At 40.2% G+C, this 19,343-nt stretch overlaps 1 protein-coding gene across 1 annotated transcript in view; it reads right to left on the bottom strand.

The window, feature by feature from the left end:
- RAD23B (RAD23 homolog B, nucleotide excision repair protein) overlaps positions 1 to 9,895 on the bottom strand; it is a 41,167-nt gene extending 31,272 nt beyond the window's left edge. Inside the window, exon 1 of the mRNA XM_081262253.1 lies at positions 9,377 to 9,895. Within this exon, the coding sequence (XP_081118379.1) occupies positions 9,377 to 9,442 (66 nt within the window). The 5' untranslated portion in view covers positions 9,443 to 9,895. The remainder of the gene's footprint in view (positions 1 to 9,376) is intronic.
- Between the last annotated feature and the right edge of the window lie 9,448 nt (positions 9,896 to 19,343).

The raw sequence follows: 19,343 nt of genomic DNA on the forward strand, positions 1-19,343 counted from the left end.
GCTAAACTGTTTCCCACTCTTCTCATCCCAGCTTTAGAATCAACTTCTCCCTGAAAGCCAGTTCATTTCCATTCACATTCTTTTCTCTTATGACACTGTGCCTCTGAAAATAAAACACAGCCAATATAATGTTAAACATAGTTGGTACGGATTTTACTTTCTCTCCAAAGAGAGGCAATCATAATAGCTATTTGAAAGTGCAAACACAAGCTAAACCTACCATTTAATTAGTTTCCTAATCTGAACACTACGAATGCATCTCGTTGGCACTACACTAGTTCAGGTTAACAACCACTGAAAGTACAGTCATTTGTGGCACAACATTTTTGTCAACAGTGAACCTCATAAAATGGAGCTAAAACTAATTCCCATCACAGTGACATCATAGCCATCATAACACTGTAGTGCAACACATTACCCATGCACTTGTGGTAATGTTGGCATAAACAAACCAACTATGCTGCTACACAGGTATGTACTACACATACAACTATGTACTACACAGGTAGTGCCTATGTATTACCTGTAATACACATGCAGGTGATACTATTCTTATTTTCTAAAGATGACACTAACACACATGAAGAGAAAAGGTTTAAGGACACAAGCTCTGGAGGCAGACTATTAAATGTGAATCCTCACTAGTTAGTCAGCACATCAAATACTGTTGTACTTGGAGCACTAATTCAGGCATTTTTAAAGCAATCTGTCTGCCTTTGACTAAGTTTGTCAAGACAAAGTTATATGCCATTATAACACAAAAAACTGAAAACATTTGTTAAACATCAATTGAGATGAAATGGTATCATTGCACAAACATTCACGGATACTATGCAATATTAATGAATGAAATATCTACAGCTATCTTTAAAGGGAAGTCAATGGATAAACAAAAAAAAAATTTTTAAAGTGTAGTGCTTATATATTACCTGTAGAAATATTTTTTAAAGGACTGGAAGAAAACAAAGTACACAATGGTTGTTACTTAACAGGTCAAGGTCTTATACCTTTTACTTCATTTACTACAACAAGCCTAGATAATTTAACCATTTTTAGAGAAAACTGGAGTTAAAAAAGTTGCATCATATCCCCCATCAACATTTACTCACGATATACATTATGCTGCAATTTTGAGAGATTATACAGGGAAGGGTAGTTCTACTACCACATAATCTAATTAATCAAAAATAACACCAATCAAATTTTGGTGGTTACCTATCAGCAAAAGAGAAAAAGATTCCCAAAGCAAAATATGCTTACAAAAGGATTTCCAAAACTTTCCTTTTTGGTTTCCATTTGAAAAACTGGCACAGGCACCAAGAAGCAGCTCCAAAATTTCTTCTCAAAAGTAGGTTTGGGATAATTTTAAAACACAGAATTGATTATATAAACATGACTGCTGACTTCAATAGAAATTGGAAAATTTCCCTTCTGGATCCAAGGAATAATAATAAAAAAAAAATGTAAAACATGAAAGGACATTTTCTTTTCATTAAAACAATAACTGATATTATAGAATTATATGAGAAGAGAGTAACAAAGATAATACTCCAACTGGAGTTATCATCCAAAAAACTATTTGAAATCCAGAATCTATTTTCCCAACAGAAACCATGTAAAATGGCATTCAGGACCTATACATGTCAACTCAATCACATTTAAAATATGTTACTGACCGCACAATTTCAACAAGATCAAAACAGACACAACAATTGAAAACTGAGAAAGCAGAACTCCAAGATACCCACAGATTTTAAAGTTTCTAGAGAAATAAGCTGGTCTTGGTGATGCACACCTGAAATCTTAGCCACTAGGGAGACTGAAGCACAAAGATCACAAGTTCAAGGTCAGCCTCAAATACTCAGTGAGACACTTTCAAAATAATAAAAAACTGGGGAGTGGGAGGTGAATTTTCAGTCCACTGCCCATGGCTTCCATCCCCAGTTCTAATAATAATGGTAATGATAATAAAATTTCTATGCAAGCAAAGAATGAATCTAATGCAAAAAAAAGGAAGGAAGGAAGGAGGAAAAAAAAATTCAACCAGAAGTGTGAGGGGGAAAGAGGCTGAGGTTTGTATCTACGACTTGTGCATCAGTCATCTGTACCTGATCTACTTCCTCTGCTGGAATAGGTTTACATAATTTCTAAAGAGATCATAAAGTTCATTTGGCTGTAAAACTCACTTTTTTTAAAAAAGTCCAGAATCTATTTTCCCAACAGAAACCATGTAAACTGGCATTTGGGTTCCTAAATAACCTACCCATGCCAACTTATCATATCACATAAAGAAATTTATCTGATCTTATAGGGAATAGATGGTACAGCGAATTTGGCAGGATCCACTCTGCTACAGTAGACTTAAATTTAGTACATTTCTTTCAAAATGGAAATGGAAATTTTACATATCACTTATCCAAAAAAATGTCTCTATTTTCAAGTCAAAACAGCAGGACTTTGTTCACTGTTCTAAACTGCTGATGTGTCAAGCTGAGAAAATGAAAATATCTCATTCACACAAACCTTTAAAAAAAATGACAGTGAAAAGACTGATCAAAATAAAGAAAAACTGATAAAAGCAGAATTTGCATAAAAAATATCACAATTTATTTCTAATTTCACAATTCACTATATAACTTTTTAGACTCCTTATTTCACCTGATTTTCACATCAACTTTAAGGAAGACAGGTCAATCATTATTACCCCATTTTACAAATGAAGAAAGAGATTTTTAAAGTATCGTGCTCAAGAACAAAATATAAATACTAAGTGGTGGCAACCCCTCTAGGAGCATTATGGTGCATTTGAAAGAGAGAAAGATGTGGAAAAAATGTAAACAGTTTTGTGAGGGGCAAGGAAATAGAGCAGTAGCTAAAGAGATGTGGCGACAAGGGCTTTATTAAGATGGGAAAAGATGTTTATGCACTCTAGAAGTGGAAAAACAAAAGATGCAAAAGAGAAAAGAAGATATGATACAGATATTAAAGAAAAGTAGAGGGATTGGCCTTAGGTAAGTACCATCCACAATTAAGAGACCAGCAGGTATATAGACTATGATAGGACCTTGTAGAGGTTCTATCCCAATTGTTTGGAATTCTTGATAAAATAAAAACTAGGACTATTAATAGTTGAAAATAAGAGGAGAAAATAAAAAATGTCCATATGGCAGTGAAGAACGAAAGGATTAGTGAAATGTGGACTGTCGGGAGCACACTACAGGTCGAATTAATTTTTATTTCATGAATTCAAGTGAGACAAGTCCATGTAGCTATACATTTTTCTTTGGCTGCACTGATGTAAACACAAAATCCAGCTGAATTACATTGGGATTTCCTAAATCAGAACAATGGTGTAAGAGTGGACCATGTTGCCAAGCACTATAACTGTCCTTAAGCATTATATACATATTATCCCAAACTCACAGAACCTTCAAAACCTTATTTATTTTCAGAGCTACTGTCCTCATTTTACAGATGAGGAAATGGGCACTGATTGGGTAACTTGACCAAGGTCACACATCAATTGGTTCAGGGAAGACTTAAACACAGGCAGCATGGTTACAGGCATGCTTCGCCAACTCCTCCAAAGGAATGAGTATATTCACTGCCTCTACCTTAGCTGGACAAAAATGGAAGTGTTAACATGAGGTGTAAGGGCCAATGAAAAGGTAATGGGATAAAATGGATTATAAATCTCATTAGATTTGGAATCAGAGGGAATGTAGTGTGAAACACTAAGTTTACTGGTAATGGAGGAAGAGATAATATTTGCTAGGAATAGTGAGGGATAGTTACATGTCCTGAGACTGAATAGTTGAAGCAGAATAAAAGGAAGATCACTAGATAATGAGATTAAAGAACAGAAGGACAGAGATCTAGGCAAGACTATCTTTTGTAGAAAATGAAACAACCAAAACCATTTACTGTTGATTTTAATTTCCTTTAAAAAAAATAAACTACTATATACTTTTCACAATGTTGTATGGGTTTTTTTCTTTTAAAAAAATATCTACTATATGTTATCAAGCTTAGAATTACTGTGTTCAATCTTATATTTACTTTAAGTCACAAATAAAAGCAGGGACATCAAGAAAAAGAACTGGGCCCTGTGGAGCAGGCCTGTAATCCCAGCTGCTCGGGAGTTCAAAGCCAGCCTCAGCAACAAGGTGCTAAGCAACTCAGTGAGACCCTGTCTCTAAATAAAATAGGGCTGGCAATGTGGTTCAATGGTCAAGTGCTCCCAAGTTTAATCCCCAGTACGGGGGTGGGGGGCAGCGAGGCAGGGGATATAATGTCAAAGATAAGTAACACTCTAAGTCCAAGGCTACTATTTCCACTTCCTCACATACTGCTCCTTGTTCAATTCACTTCCATCTAGCTTCTGGCAATATCTCTACTAAAAGAAAGCAGGTCACAAATGACCTCCAAGTTGCCAAAATCAGAGCTCTCATTTCTCATTTTACTATTAACTGCTCAAGCATTAGATACATTTGACCCTTTTTCCTCCTACAAACTTTTTTTTAAATACTTACTATCTCAAATGTTACTCCTTAACTGATCTCTGTTCATCTCCACGTATCAGAGCAGCTCAGGATTCAACCCTAACTAAATCCATCCTCCTAGCAACATTCTCACCAAAGTCCCACAATTATAAAAAGCACAAAAGTTAATTACATACAAAACTTAGGTATTAGAGATCAATTTTCTCAAGGAATAGGCACTGAAAACGACTGCTGGAGATCTCATCCAGTCCCATGGCTTCAAGTTTACCACATACGCTGGCTATTTTCGTGTCTCTATCTCCAGCCCAAACTTTTCGCTAATCCACCCTCATAACAAATATCTCCACACAAATATTTAATATTTAACAAGCACGTTAAATTTGAGTTCCTATCCTAACTTCCAATCCTGCTACTCTCTCAGCCTTCTACATTTCAGGAAAGAACACAAGTACTCACACAATCTGTATAACCATAATTTAGGTGTAATCTTTGATTTCTCAATTTGTATCATTCCAACCCATCAAAAAATTCAACTCTCCCTTCCCAAACATACCCCAATTCCATCCTCCACTCCCACCCTAATCCAAACTACGATTGCTTAAAAGTATTGTGCAAGCCTCCTAACAGGTCTCACTGTTTTCCTTCTTGCCCACCCTACATCCACTTTCCCTACAGCACCAAGGTAACTTTCTAAAATTATAAACGAAATTCCCCACTGCTGATGAAGACTTCCCATTTTACCTCAAAAAACCCTAGCCTACAACACATCCTCTGGCCCTTTGCCTAACTCTAATCTCCCCTTTACCTCAGTAATACAGGTCTTTTTTGATTTCCAAAATACACTCTTAAACTCTTTAAAGGTCTGTGCCCTAGCAGTCCCCTACAGAAAACACTCCCCTCATCTCTGAATGCTCATTATTCAGATCTCAGACTAAATGTTACCTTACCCAGAAAGACCTTCTGTGACTAGTCTATTTAAAAATCAAGCACTACACCATCACCTCACACTATTCAGTTTTCTACACAGCACTTATCATTGCCTACTTCTTTATATTTGTTTTTCAGTATCTTATCCCTCTAGAATATACATACACATCATGAGAGTCCAGCCTGGCATCTAATAGTAAGTACTTAATAAATATTTGTTAAATAAATGAATCAACATGCAAACACACAACACTGAGGGAGCACTGACTTGACATTTCACCAAAAGAATGTATTTAATTCATTAAAAAGATTTCATTATGTGCCTACAATGTGCCAGGCTCTGAAAACACAGCTCTGGTAGAAACCACACAAGACTCCAGTTTCTTCACATATCTGTTCTACCAATATGCCAAGAACCATTCATTTCACCTCTACAATATGGTACTTTATGTACTACTACTCAATGTTTAAGGCACTGTATCTAGCATGACTATACTGAAAATACAATAAATCACAACAGAAACAATCTGTTGGTAAATAATGGCTAACAAATACTACACACAGAACTAATACTAAAGAAATACTTTATAACAATCACCATCATCACAAAAATAAACCACAAATGAGGTAACTGTAGATTCCTGTACAACACACTAAATATGCTGTTTATAGAAGTCAAAACTTCATAATTCTCTTATCAAAATCATCCAATGTACAGTTTTAATGTCACTTATATAGTAATGTAACTTCATTTCAGGTCCTGCATTTAAAGTTTACTGGCTTCCCACTCCCATTATTTAAAGCACATAACCAGTGTCAGGGGTGAGCACATATAGGATAATTCTACATACCACATACTCCTGTTGCAATGATTTCAAAATTTTTATTCTAGAATCTGCCTGTTCTTAATTAATGGCTGTAAGCAGCACCAACAAAAAACTAAGTGACTTTGGATCTGAGCTTAAAAACTATATGCATTCCATTTTCTCCTAAATGTCCATCACATCAAACTGTTGAATTTTTATCTTTTAAGAATAGCAGTATATCAGCCATCTCACAATGCTTTAGTACGTAGGTTATTTAATTATCTTCTATATTTTATAGTAAGTCAATCTATTAAAAATAGAATATCACATAATGAAAGAAGTCTCCCCATCTCACTTGTAACACATTTCACTGTTTCTTATTGCTTATATGTTCTTAAAGAGGAGATGCACTACTACAGTAAAAATAAAGAGAGTTTTGCAAAGGTTAACAATAAAGGCAGAGCATGATAATGGTCATGCACTGGTACAAAATAATAAGGGAAAGACTTCCAACTTTCAAAAAATAGAGCAAATAAAAAACACCTTAAAAACAGATTATCTTGCCTTTTCCATTTTCTACTACCCTTTTTAGCCAGAGCAGTTAGGTCAATAAAGCTCCCATTAGACCCAAATCATGACCTTCCTATAAGTCCCTGTAACTCCTCCAGTCCAGCCAGCATAGCTCACTAAACATTTACTTATTCAACAAATGAATCTTTAATACCCACCATCTCTCAATCTTCTCTTCCTCCTCATGCTCATCTAGAACCCAGGAAGTTTCTATACTAGCAACCTTAAGTTATTTAATTTCCCTGGTTCGTACCAGGTAAAAATTGAACCAAATGTTAAGCTACCAAAATACAGATCTGAGAAGCCCAAATCTATTAATTGTAGGTATACCTACAGATCTCACTAAGAATTCTATCTTTCTTAAATTTTAGATCTATTTCTAAAACCTCTGGTTACATAGTTTCACAAACTAGAAACATGACACTGAACATGATTTTCAATGTTTCCTTTTTATAGGAATTCTAAAGCACTGTATCAAAAATAAACATTAATTACAACACCCTATGAAGTTAAAATAAGAGCAGGGGGTATGGCACACTGGCAGATGTCTGAGGCCCTGAATTGATTCCCACTACAAACCAAAAAAAGATGGAATTAGAACAGTTGTCTTGAAAAACTTTTTTTGAACTTAGCTCTTACATTTAAATTAATAGCAACAATGTATATAAATAATAACAAAAAGTTGAGGAAGCCATTGTAACAATGAGCTTACTGAAAATATAGTTGGGTAATCATACATTCCCTGTAAATTACTGGAAGATAAATGTAGTTGAGAATTTATACAAATGTACACAAACGTTATAAACTCTGATTTCAGTGGAGTATAGTCACTGCAGAACTTCAACACACCACACATTAAAAAAAAAAAAATCAAATCTTAGGTTTTGGTAATTCTGACATTAATTCTGAATATGATGCTGATAATTATAGTGGCAAAAGGGCACCAACATTTATCACCACAAACAATCAAAGGCAAAGAGGTATTTTATTTTATGTAGTTTTGTTTAAAAATTATTCAATAGTCAATTGTATTTTCATCCTCCACTAATACACAAGTAGTAAGGGAATATTCAAGAATAATTCTATTCTATTCGTAATATCAGTCCATTGGATGTCGACAATTACTTCTGAGGACACTGAAGTCTCTCATATATAAATCTTCCGAAACTTTAAGAATTTATTATACACACTACATATGTTTTACAACAATGAAATATCTTGATATCAAGTCATTGTGTTCCACAACTGTAAAAAGGTTAGGAACTCTCGGTTTAAGAAAGTAAAGACATAGAAAACTTTATAAGAAATCTAACACTGCATCTTCACTCAAAGGTGTCCAATGATTAAATAATCGATTTCATTTACTGATGGAGAACAAAATACCACTTAATCCATACATCTCTACAGGTATTCCTGTTTAGAGGATAACACTAAGTAATTTTCTCTATCAAATGAGTTACAGGGCCACAAAAGGAACGGAGTTCTATTTAACACCAAGGCCTCATCTTAAAATAAAAAAAAAAAAAAAATTATATGGAGGGGGGAAGCTGTAAGTTGCTAGTTTAAACCTCGTACTGTAACCATCTTGATGGTATACAGCAGCCCAATCCCAGAACATACAAGCGAATTTACATTCATGACACTAAGATTCTTGGTAAAAAGTTTAATTAACTTTAACCATGTCACTTTTTGCAGTTAGAAATACAGAAGAGAGCATCAGAATTTATCACGTGAACTTTTGAAGTATTTAAAACTTCAACAGCTGAAGCCATTTGCAGTTTTTATATATTTCTCCTCTTGAAAGCTACTATTCGGGGATCGGTCATAGAGGTTGCAGGGTTCCTTCCAGAACTTCTGAGACAGAACCCGTTAAATCTGAAGCTGAGTCTTGAGCCTGGATTCGAAGGGCTCTCAGGCAAAAAAAAAAAACAAAAAAACTTCACTAACAGGCCTCAGAGCACAATTTATGTGGGTGTGGGTTTGGGTGGCCGCACGGCGGTGGTAAAATAACCTGTGATAACACAAATCAAAGGTCTAACAATTCTAAGGAGAAGGGGCAAAGAATTCCTCTTCCCCACCTCTCACCACTCACCTCTAGCAGGCTGCAGACAGAACCTGATACTTTTTCAAGGCTCATCATCTCAGGTTACCAACTCCTAGACCTTAGTGCCTAACCAGGTCCCTGCAGGGGTGGTGACGACGCCTACATCGCCCTCCCCCACCTGTGCACCACACCAGCAGGCCAAGCTCCACAGCCCAGGCGGCCCCGTCCTCCCCTCCCCTCCCCCTCCCGCCTCACACCACGCGCTCGAGCCGAGGCCTCCCGTGCCCGCGGGCGTGGGCTCCACGCCATCTGCCTCCAGGCGTCCGGCCCCCCGTCTCCCCTTTCTCGGGCCACAAAGCCCGCGGAGCATCGGGAGGGTCGGCCCGCCGCCCCCCGCCGGGGCCCAGCTGCGCTCTCCCGAGGTCCCGGCTGCGGGCCCGTGCGCCGCCCCCCGCCCAGGCCTGGCGGGCGCCCGGAGCTCCCGCACGCGGCCGTCCCCACTGGGCCCGCGGCCCCGCCGCACGTACCGTCTCCTCTGGGTCGATGTCGATCTTGAAGGTCTGCTGCTGGAGGGTCTTCAGGGTGACCTGCATGGTGCCGCCGCAGCTCCGCTGCCGGGCCTGCGCCGGGTGGGGGCCTCTGGGCGGGGTCTGTGGCCTGGCCGCCCCGGGGTCGCCCGCGCTCCTCGCGCTCTCAGGAGGAAGGCGGTGGGGGTGGGGGCTTGTCACATTCGCCTTGCGGAGCGGCCTCTCCCCCAGCCCGTGCCTGGGGCCGCGCCGCTGCTCCCGCGACTGCGGCCTTCCTTGCGAGCTCGAGCCGCGTGCTTCTTCACGCGCCGGCCGCTGAGTCCACAGGAGGAGCGAGGGGACCCACGAGAGCAGCTGAGAACCCGCTACCTCACCACAGGATGGTGGCCGCCATCATCGTGACTCGCCGAGACGTGCCCCCTCCCCCACCAGAAAAACCTGGGGGATGGGGCCGGGCTGTCCAAGCGCGCAGGCGTAGGGTGCGGCGAGCTTGTGCGCAGGCGCAACCAGAAACTCCGCCCCGGAACAGGGGGTGAGGCCGCTGGCGGCTCTGGAATGTTGGAGGCCGGGATCGGGTGTGCGCAAGCGTACACCGCGGGCGTCGGTGGCCCTCGGGGTTTCCTTGTCGCGTCTGCTGCCGGGCGCGCAGGCTACCCGCCTCCAGTCGCCGCCCCGCCTACGTTCAGACTCCGCCCCGCTGCACGAATTGCGCAATCCGTCGCCGGGGAAGCGCTACGTGGAGGCACAGCTGAGAGTGGATGCTGTGCCTGAAGCCAAGGACCCAGAGGGCGGTAGTCGGGGCGGAGTATAAATGAAACGATCGCGGTAACCACAGTGGTGGGTCAGCACTGTGAGGCGCTGGCAGCTGTGCGAGCTTTTGTGGTGTCAATTCATTTTTAAATCCCAGAGTAGACTTCCAACTCCAGACTGCCTGGCTGCAGATTTTGTATTCACTCTCTAACCTTAGTACCTTGAACTTAAACAGAAGGATGGATCTAAAACGGAGGTCAAGTTATTCATTTGGATAGAACAGGTCTCTTGTGCCCCATCTCATCCAGAGGAAAAGTCAAAAGTTCTAAAAATTGAGTGCATCACCGCATCCCTTGCTCTACCCCTACATGGAATTGTTGGTGGACAGTAGGCAAATATGCCCCCAAGTGCCTTAGTTGCACTTGCCATTCTGTCTCCTCACCTGCTAAAGCTTTGCTCAAATTTCTTTGCCTCAGTGAAGTCTACTGAGGTTAAGTTACTAAAAATCACAAATTCTCTAGCTCCATTATCCTATCCATTTGTTCTATAGCATTTATCATCTTCTGATTACCATATAATATACATATTTATTAAATTTATCATTCCTTCCCCTTTGAAACCCAGGCTGAAACTGCACAAAAGCAAGGTTTTGCTTAGTTTGCTGATAGTCCCTTCCAGAAACATTGCAGATGCACAGTAAATATTTAGTGGAATGGAGGAATGTGCTCCCATTTCATTAGCAGTAATTTGGAGATAAGGTCAATCAGCTCATTGATTGTTGGGGCTGGGGTGTGTGGAATAATGCATGTAAAATATTAGTACAAGGAACATGACAGTCCTTAAGTGCTTAACTGTTAGTAGTATGCCCATTTACTGAAGAGATGACTAAAATACTGAGATGTTGAGTAATATGTTTAGAATTACCAAACTGGTGAGTGGCAGATCCAGATGGTGAACTCAGGCAGATGACTTTAGAACTGGTGTTCCTGGGTACCTGCCTGACTGCTTCTTTAATAGTCCCTCCCTCCATGATATTTGACTTAAATTGCTCAAGTATCAAACACAGTTACAGTCAGACCACCATTAGCTGTATGACCAATAGCAAATCACCACTCTGAGCCAGCAGCTTCATAGATATAATGTCACTGTAGTTTTTCATGAACTCTTAAAGTTTGGATATAAGTCTTTCATGAAACTTTCCTGAGCAATCTTCCTTTCCTCCTACATGATATTTCTCCTCTCACAGCATCTATTTACCTATACGGTGATTCAATATCTAATTATCTGTCCTCTGTCTTCCTCTGTGTCTTAGTCACCAGGTGATCTCATCTTGGTCCTTGTTTTGAAGTACCTCCAGCCTGGACTAAATCTGGACTCTTAGCTATAGAGTCAGTCTACCACTTAAGCAATATTTTCACTTGTAATATAACAAGCCTCAGAAAAATAGCATGGCTGAACAGAACAATTGACTTCCTTATGGACCTTTCTTGCCCCTGCAAACTGTTCACAGCACCCCTGCCCCCACCATTCTCAGTTTTCCCTATATTGGTTCAGGGTATCACCAGTTACCTGGGTATTCAGACCAAACCTAGTCCTCATTCCTAAGTCCCTTTCTTCCCTATCTTTCCCTTCCCTACTTCCATCCAATCCATTAGGGAGTCCTGTCAATTTTATTCTCCAATCTATATCCAACTCAGCCTTTTTTCACCATTTCTACTTCTATAATTATAGGTGATTCCATCATCCTTCACCTGCCTCCAACTGGTCTCTCCACTTTTGCTCTTCTTCTTCCAGCTGCCTCCCCAACAGCCAACATGGTCTTTTAAAATGATAGATCATGTTACATCTATGTATATCTATGTTATATCTGTTAGTCAGATTTCTGTCACTGTGACAAAATACCCAAGATAATCAACTTACAAGGAGAAAAGATTTATCTTACCTCACAATTTCAGTTCATGGTCCCTTGGACACATTGCTTTGGACCTGTGGAGCACAGTACATCATAATAAGAGAGTGTAGAGGTGCAATTGCTCACCCACTGACAGCCAGGAAGCAAAGAAAGGGACAGAAATGGGTGGAGTCCCAATATCCCCTTCAAGGGTAAGCCCACAATGACCTAACTTTTTTCATTCAGGCTTCACCTCCTAAAGGTAGTGCTAACAGCTGATAACTAAGCCTTTAGCATATTGGCCTTTAAGCATATGGACATTTACTATCCAAATGTCCTTTAAAATTACCATGACAACACCTTGGACTACTGTCACATTCTCCAGATTCACCTCTTTCCTTCTCTCTCCCTCTCATGCAGTCATCCTTCTGTACTATCTTTCTTTCATTTACCTTTTTTTTTCTTTTATTCCTCAGACAGGCTAAATTGCATTCTGTTTTTGTACTGCTGAGGTTTTACAATGCCGGAACATGCTAAAACACTTTACCATTGAGCTATATCCCTAGGACTCGGCTGAGGTGGTTCTGTCCTCAGGGGCTTTGCATTTGAGGTTCCTTCAGCTTAAACTCTTTCTTTCTAAATAGTTGAATGACTCTTTTTCATTGTCAGATGGTTCTTTATGATTTGAATGTCTCCTTTCAAACTCAGGTTGAATTTTTTTTCCCCCACAGCACAGGGGATTGAACTCAGGAGTGTTCTACTACTGAGCTACATCCCCAGCCCTTGTTTTTTCCCCCCCTTTTTTTTTTTGTTTTTTTTTTTTTTTTTGTACCAGGGATTGAACTCAGGGGCACTCAGCCACTGAGCCACATCCACAGCCCTATTTTCTATTTTATGAGACAGAGAACTTGCAATCCTCCTGCCTCAGCCTCCTGAACTTCTGTGATTACAGGTGGGTGCCACTGTGCCTGGCTTCCCAGCCCTTTTTTAAATTTAATTTTGAGGTATGGTCTTGCTAAGTTGCTGAGGTTGGCATCAAGCTTGCCATCCTCTTGCTTCAACCTCCTGCACCCAGAGTCATGTGAAATTTTACTGTCATGTTCACAGTATTAAGAGATGAAAACTTTAAGAGGTGATTAGGTTCTTCCCTGATGAATGGAGTAAGTTATTAGCACAGGAGTGAGTTAGTTATCTCAGGAATGGCTCTCTGATAAAAGTGAGCTTGGTTCCCTTTGTCTGGTGTGTGTTCACTTGTCTTTCCACCATGTCATGATGCAGCATAAAGTGCCTCCATCACCAGATGCTAGTGCCTGTGCTTGGACTTCCCAGACTGCAGAACCATGAGCCAAATAAACTTCTATCATTTATAAATTACCCAATATGTAATATTCTTTTAAAGCAGCAGAAAATGGACTGCTACAGGCTCCAAGTCAAATTTTACTTTCTCAGAGAGTACCTCTCCAACAGATACAAGTAAAAAATACATACAAGTAAGTGTCCCTCATCTAATAAGTTTAGGATGAGAAATGTTTCAAATTTCAACTGTTTCAGATTTTAGAATATTTGTATATATTTTACTGGTTGAGGATCCCTTATCCAAAAATCTGAAATTCAAACTCTCCAAAATCCAAAGCTTTTGGAGCATTGGTAGGGTGCTCAACCTACATTAAACCTTTTGTCTTGGCAAGGCACTTGCTTCTTGGGGAGGTGAACTCACTGCCATTCTTGGCTGTTGTTCTAGCACCTACAACAGTGCCTGGAGCACAACAGGTTCTCAGTAGCATATGTCAGCTGACTCCCAGATCAGTTATAAGCTCCATATGGCCAGGTGTTGTGTCAGTCTTATTCATCATGTTGTCTTCAGAGTCTGGAACAATGCAGATGCTTCAATATCTATTGGTTGAAAAATGGCTAAGAAAGTGTGAAAATATTCTAAAAACTAGTATATATTGTACAAAGTTATAATAGTAAATTCATCCTCTCCAAATACTACTGTCCATCTACAAAAGAAAAGGGAAGGGAGAGATTCCATATATTAATGTATGTTAAAAAAAATTATTCTTCTCATGGTAAAAAAAAAAAAAGCAAAGAAAAACAGCAATATAGAAAAGGATTGATTGAAACATCTTCCTTCCCTCTCCTTAGAAGTAAGTTTATTTTGAGTGTTTTTAGAAACTCTCTAGATATATACAAGAATATATTCTGCCATTAGCTGTGGCAACAGTAGATTTTAAGTGTCAGTTAGTTAAAAGGTTCACCCATAATATTTTCTAAAGCACAGTGTTAAGATAAAATTGTTGTTGTTTTTTTTTTAACTATTTCTAGAAAAACTGCATACCAGACATAGTCATTTTGACCCAGTAAAACCAGTTGGATAGGCTATATGGGCCCTCCTGGAATGCCTAAGCCCATAGTCCCATAGTTCACATGCTAGATAAGGCCTTACCCCTGTGCCACAGTACAAAGGCTTTGTCAACAAAATCTCCAGTCTCCCTTCTGTCAGGTCGGTGGCGGTGACAAAGCAGCCCGCGGGGGAAAGAATCAGGCACCAATAGAAACAGCCTTTCAATCAGTGGGATCTCCTGACTAAGGTCTGTCAATCATCAGGACCCCCTGGCCAATCTGAAGTTCAGCCAAGCTCCCCCTGACCAACTCCAGTGGGACAAGGGACTCCAAAAACACTTTTCCTGTCCCAACCCCTTCCCTTCCTGCTGTAAGCCTCATAAAAGTCCAGTCCGGTCGAGCTCCCATGCGGTTTCTCCTCAGACCCTTCTCCAGTCCATTCTGTCAGTCTGATCGAGTTCTGCCCAGGAGTGATATCTCAAATAATGCCTCTTTAGGTGGCCTTTTTATATCTGCCTCCTTTGGTTGCTGCCTGCCTCGCCTGATCTTACACCTTCTACAGTAGATAAAACGATGGAAGGAGTCATTGATTCCTAAGAATTTTGCTTGTATGTTTTAGAAATCAATCAAATGGTTTCAGGGGAAAGGATGAGCAAGAGGAGAGGCCACAGCTACTGATCTAGAAAATGCTGGGTGTATTAGTCCATTTTGTATTACCATAGTGAAGTGTCTGAGGCTGAGTGACTTCATAAGGAAAAGAGATATTTTGGTTCATAACTATGGAGGTGCACAAAGGAAAGAAGTATATCTTGGCTCAAAGCTCATTCATGGCCTTGCTGGTAGAGTCCAAGGCAAGAAACAGAGATGCATATGCTTCTGTGGATTTCTGGACTCTCTCTCCCTCTTCTCATAAAGCCACCAGTATTCAATCATGGGAACTCCACCTGATGGCCTTATCTAATCTTGATCACTTCCCAAAGGCCAGAGCCCTAAATACAACGGTCAGATTAGGTTTCTAGCCTCTTAAAAATATCTCACAGTGGAGCTTACATTTCAACCCACAAACCCTAGGGGAACATATTCACACATTCAAATTATATGCAGACCATAGCTCCAGGGTGAGAATACTGCACTTCAAACAATTCATTACACAAATAGAGTTTGAGACTGTCCATACCAGGAAGCATTCTGGGGGCTGGGGAAACAGTAGTATCCATCAAACTTCACTGCCCTCATGAAATTTGTATTCTAGAAGGATAATAATTAAATAAACATAAAGAACCAAAAATCAAAAGGTATGCATATTACACCACATGATGATAAGTGCTATTTTTTCTTAGAAAGCATGAGAAAAGAATCAACAGTGCTTGGGAAAAGGAATGTTGCTACAGAGAATATTTTAAATATGTTTCATTCCCACCCCACCACCCCTATCATTTTTTCTTTCCCTTTGTCACCTAGTAGTTAGCCCCGACAGACCTAACCTCTCTGGAATACTGCAGTGTGCTTCCTGGGCCTTGTGGGGAGGGAGGAAAATGAAGTTAGGGAATTCATTCCTCCTTGTGATTGGCAATGCACTTGATGCAAGGTTATCTGCAGGGTGACTCCTCTTCAGGTAACACTATTCCAGATTCTGGTATTGAGCCCTACCTTGTCCCTTCAGGCCTAGAGGGTCTTATTTCTCACTCCAGAGTCCTGCAGTCTCCTTATTGTTTTCCCTATACTCTATCTGTAAAGAGTCCCTCTATTGAACCTTTCTGGAATACACCTCTATGAGTTTTCCAGGGCTGTGTAACAAAGTACCACAGACTGAATGACTTAAGACAAGTGAAATTGTATTATTTATCAATTCTGGAGGCTGGAAGTACAAAATCAGGATATTGACAAGGCTCTGCTCACTCTGAATTGTCAGGGAGAGTTCTTCTGTCTCCTCCTGGATCCTGGTAGTTTTATGGTAGTCCTCCATGTTCCTTGGTCTGAAGCTAAGGCACTTCAATCTTCACCTCCATCATTATATGGCACTCTCCCTTTCTGTGTCTGTGTTCCTGTGTCTCCTCTTACAAGATATAGGGACTCAGCCTAGCATGACTACAGCCAAATGGTCATGATTGCCATTTCCCACCAAGTAAGCCTAGTGTGCATTCTGAACCCTGGGGATAAAAGCTGTCATTAAGATAGTCAGTTGAGGGGCTGGAGTTGTGGCTCAGTGGTAGAGCACTGCCTGGCATGCATGAGGCACTGGGTTGATCCTCAGTACCATATAAAAATGAAATAAAGATATGTGTATACCTACAACTAAAAAATAAATATTTTTTAAAGAAGATAGTCAGTTGAGCATTTTATGTCATGCTCCTGGATTATTTCTTTACTGATGTGTAATATGTTAATGGTTTTGAGAAAGCTCAGGTACATTACGCTCGGCTGAGTCCCACCTGATATAAAAACCTTCCTATGCCTTGGGTGCAGGAAGCCTCCTGTTTTGCAGCCACTCAAGAAACACTTCTTTTCATAAATCCCTAATAAATTTAATTTTGTGCAATCCTGGTTTCATTGGCTTCTTTCTTTGGTCTCTTGATACCTTCCACCTTTGGCAGCAGATTCACATACACCAGGCTTTTCTGAAATAAGTCAGATTAGGAGCCCACCCTTACAATTTATCTAATAAATCGCATCTACAATGACCCCACTTCCATATAAAGTCAGATTCTGAGGTACTATTTTGTTTTGTTTTGTTTTGTGATGAAGGGAAGGACACAATTCAACCCATAAAAATACCTAATTTGAATGGGATATCTGTTTTTCTGCTGAGGTCCAGATTGACATACAGATGAATTAAGAAAAGTCCCTTACTGTAGTGATATTAGTGCAGAGAGTAGAAAAGAAGCCAGCCCTGCAGTTACCACAGAAAACTAGAGGGAACCTAATAAGGGAAACAATAATAATAGACAGTAAAGTTCACCCTCCCATTGTATTTCTTCATCATGTGCAGATAGGTGCAAGGTCATGAGGTTGAAGCATGCTTGGTGCATAGAAGGAATACTGAGGTCAGCCAAAGGGGCCAGGGAAGCAAGGGAGAAGTGAGCCTATGGGTAAAAAAGACACATCAAAGACTTCAGCTTTAATTCTGAGAAACACGGAGAGTCAATGGAGGGTCAAGGCAAAGAAGTGACATGTTGCAGCTTTTGTTTTGAAAGGATTGCTCTGATTTCTACATGGAGAACTTCCTAGGGGAGGTAAGGATTCAAAGAGACTAGTTACAAGGTTATTGCAGTAGTCCAGTTGAGAGTGGTGACTTGTGTCAGTATGGAAGCCACGCAAACAGAAGTGGTTGGTTTCTGGATTTATTGAAGTTAGAGCTGGCAGGTTTTGCTGGTGGAGTTGATGTGTGGTCTAAGACTCACCAAAGCATCACTTCATGTTAGGGAACTCCCTTGGGATCCTGTAGTCTGAGTCAAGAGTAACTATGCTCGCTGATATTGTACTGCAGGATATTCATAGTCTACCCAGCAAGTGATCTCCGAGTACCTACTCTGTACCAGCAGTGTGTTGGAAATACAGTGATGGACAAAGTCTGATTATGGATTAAAAAAAATAGCAACATTTCATTTAAGCTTTTTTATAGGCAGAACACATACTGTCATGAATTTGTTTAATATAGTTGCTGCTGTAGCATCCATTATTAAGTCTGACGTTATTTGAGCCCAGTTGGACCACATCACCTTTAGCCTAGTTAAAACTTCCCCCTTCCCATGTGGTTGTTTGAAATATAGCTCACTTATTCTTCATCCCAGTGACTCAAAACCCATGTGCCACAGCTGTGACCACAATAAAACCTAATGGCTAAAACTAAAGTCATTCAAATAAGTATCTGTCCCTTCCCATGTGTTTTGTTTAAACTAACCACTCCTTCAACCCACGCAAATGCCCACCGTGGGAAAGCCCAAGGGAAAACACCCAAAAACTTTAATAAAGGTCTAGCTCCACAGGTTCCTGCTTTCCACCTGATGGTTGAGTTTTTGATGTCCCTGGACTTTCCATAGGCCTCCTGTCACCATTCCTAACCTATTTGGGATCTGTAAGTAATAAATTTCTTCTGTTTCATGGTTTTGGTTCCACCTCCTCATGTGTCTCACCTGACCAACACTGAAACTACCCCCCCACTGTCCCCTATCAAGGGTGTCCTAGAGAGTGTCTGTATTGGCTATTGCCACTCTCCAGAGAGATACCTTAACACCAAAGTAGACAAATAACACAACAATAAAAATCACAACCATGCTAGCTGTTGGCAATGGCTCCCCTTACCATTGTTTATAAACGGATTAGTGATTTATGACAAACATTTATGTTCGTGAAACCTCTTTCCAAATTCTAGATGTTTGTAGAGTGGTGACATTTTCTTAATTACAAAAATACTCCCATAATGTAATAAAAGTGTTCCTCTCATTATTAAAGGCATTTCAGAAGCAGACCATAATTTAAAAATACTTTTTAAAACAATTTCAGTCTATAACAATCAAGCTTTAAAATTATCTTTTGTCTTCTAGCGTAAACTTCTGGCTCCTTCAACCTCCAGGTGCTCCCAACACCCAAGTTTCTCAGTCCTCTGAATCTCTCATTGATCATCTCCATCACTGCCACGGTGGCCATTCCATTCATGGGTCCATCGTGCTTCTACTCCTGCCTCCTTATAGTCTGTTCTAAAAACAATAGCCAGATCTTATCTATAAATGAGATTGACTCCACTATGTAAAATTAGGAAGCAGACACTGAAATAGAGTCAGAAGTATGAGTATTTTCGCGGGATGGGGAGGTGGAGCAGTTACCAACTGTGAAAAATAAAGGGGAGGAAGCAGAATTTGGTAAGGAAAACTTTTAAAATGTAATATTGATATGTTCCTGTGCAAGGAAAGAGGGAAGGAAGCAAAATTGAGCAGGAAAAGATTCAGCCTATGATACGGAGTTGACAAAATCTCAATCAACCCA

Source organism: Spermophilus citellus (assembly GCF_964194105.1).
Source record: "Spermophilus citellus genome assembly, chromosome: 2".
NCBI lineage: Eukaryota > Metazoa > Chordata > Mammalia > Rodentia > Sciuridae > Spermophilus > Spermophilus citellus.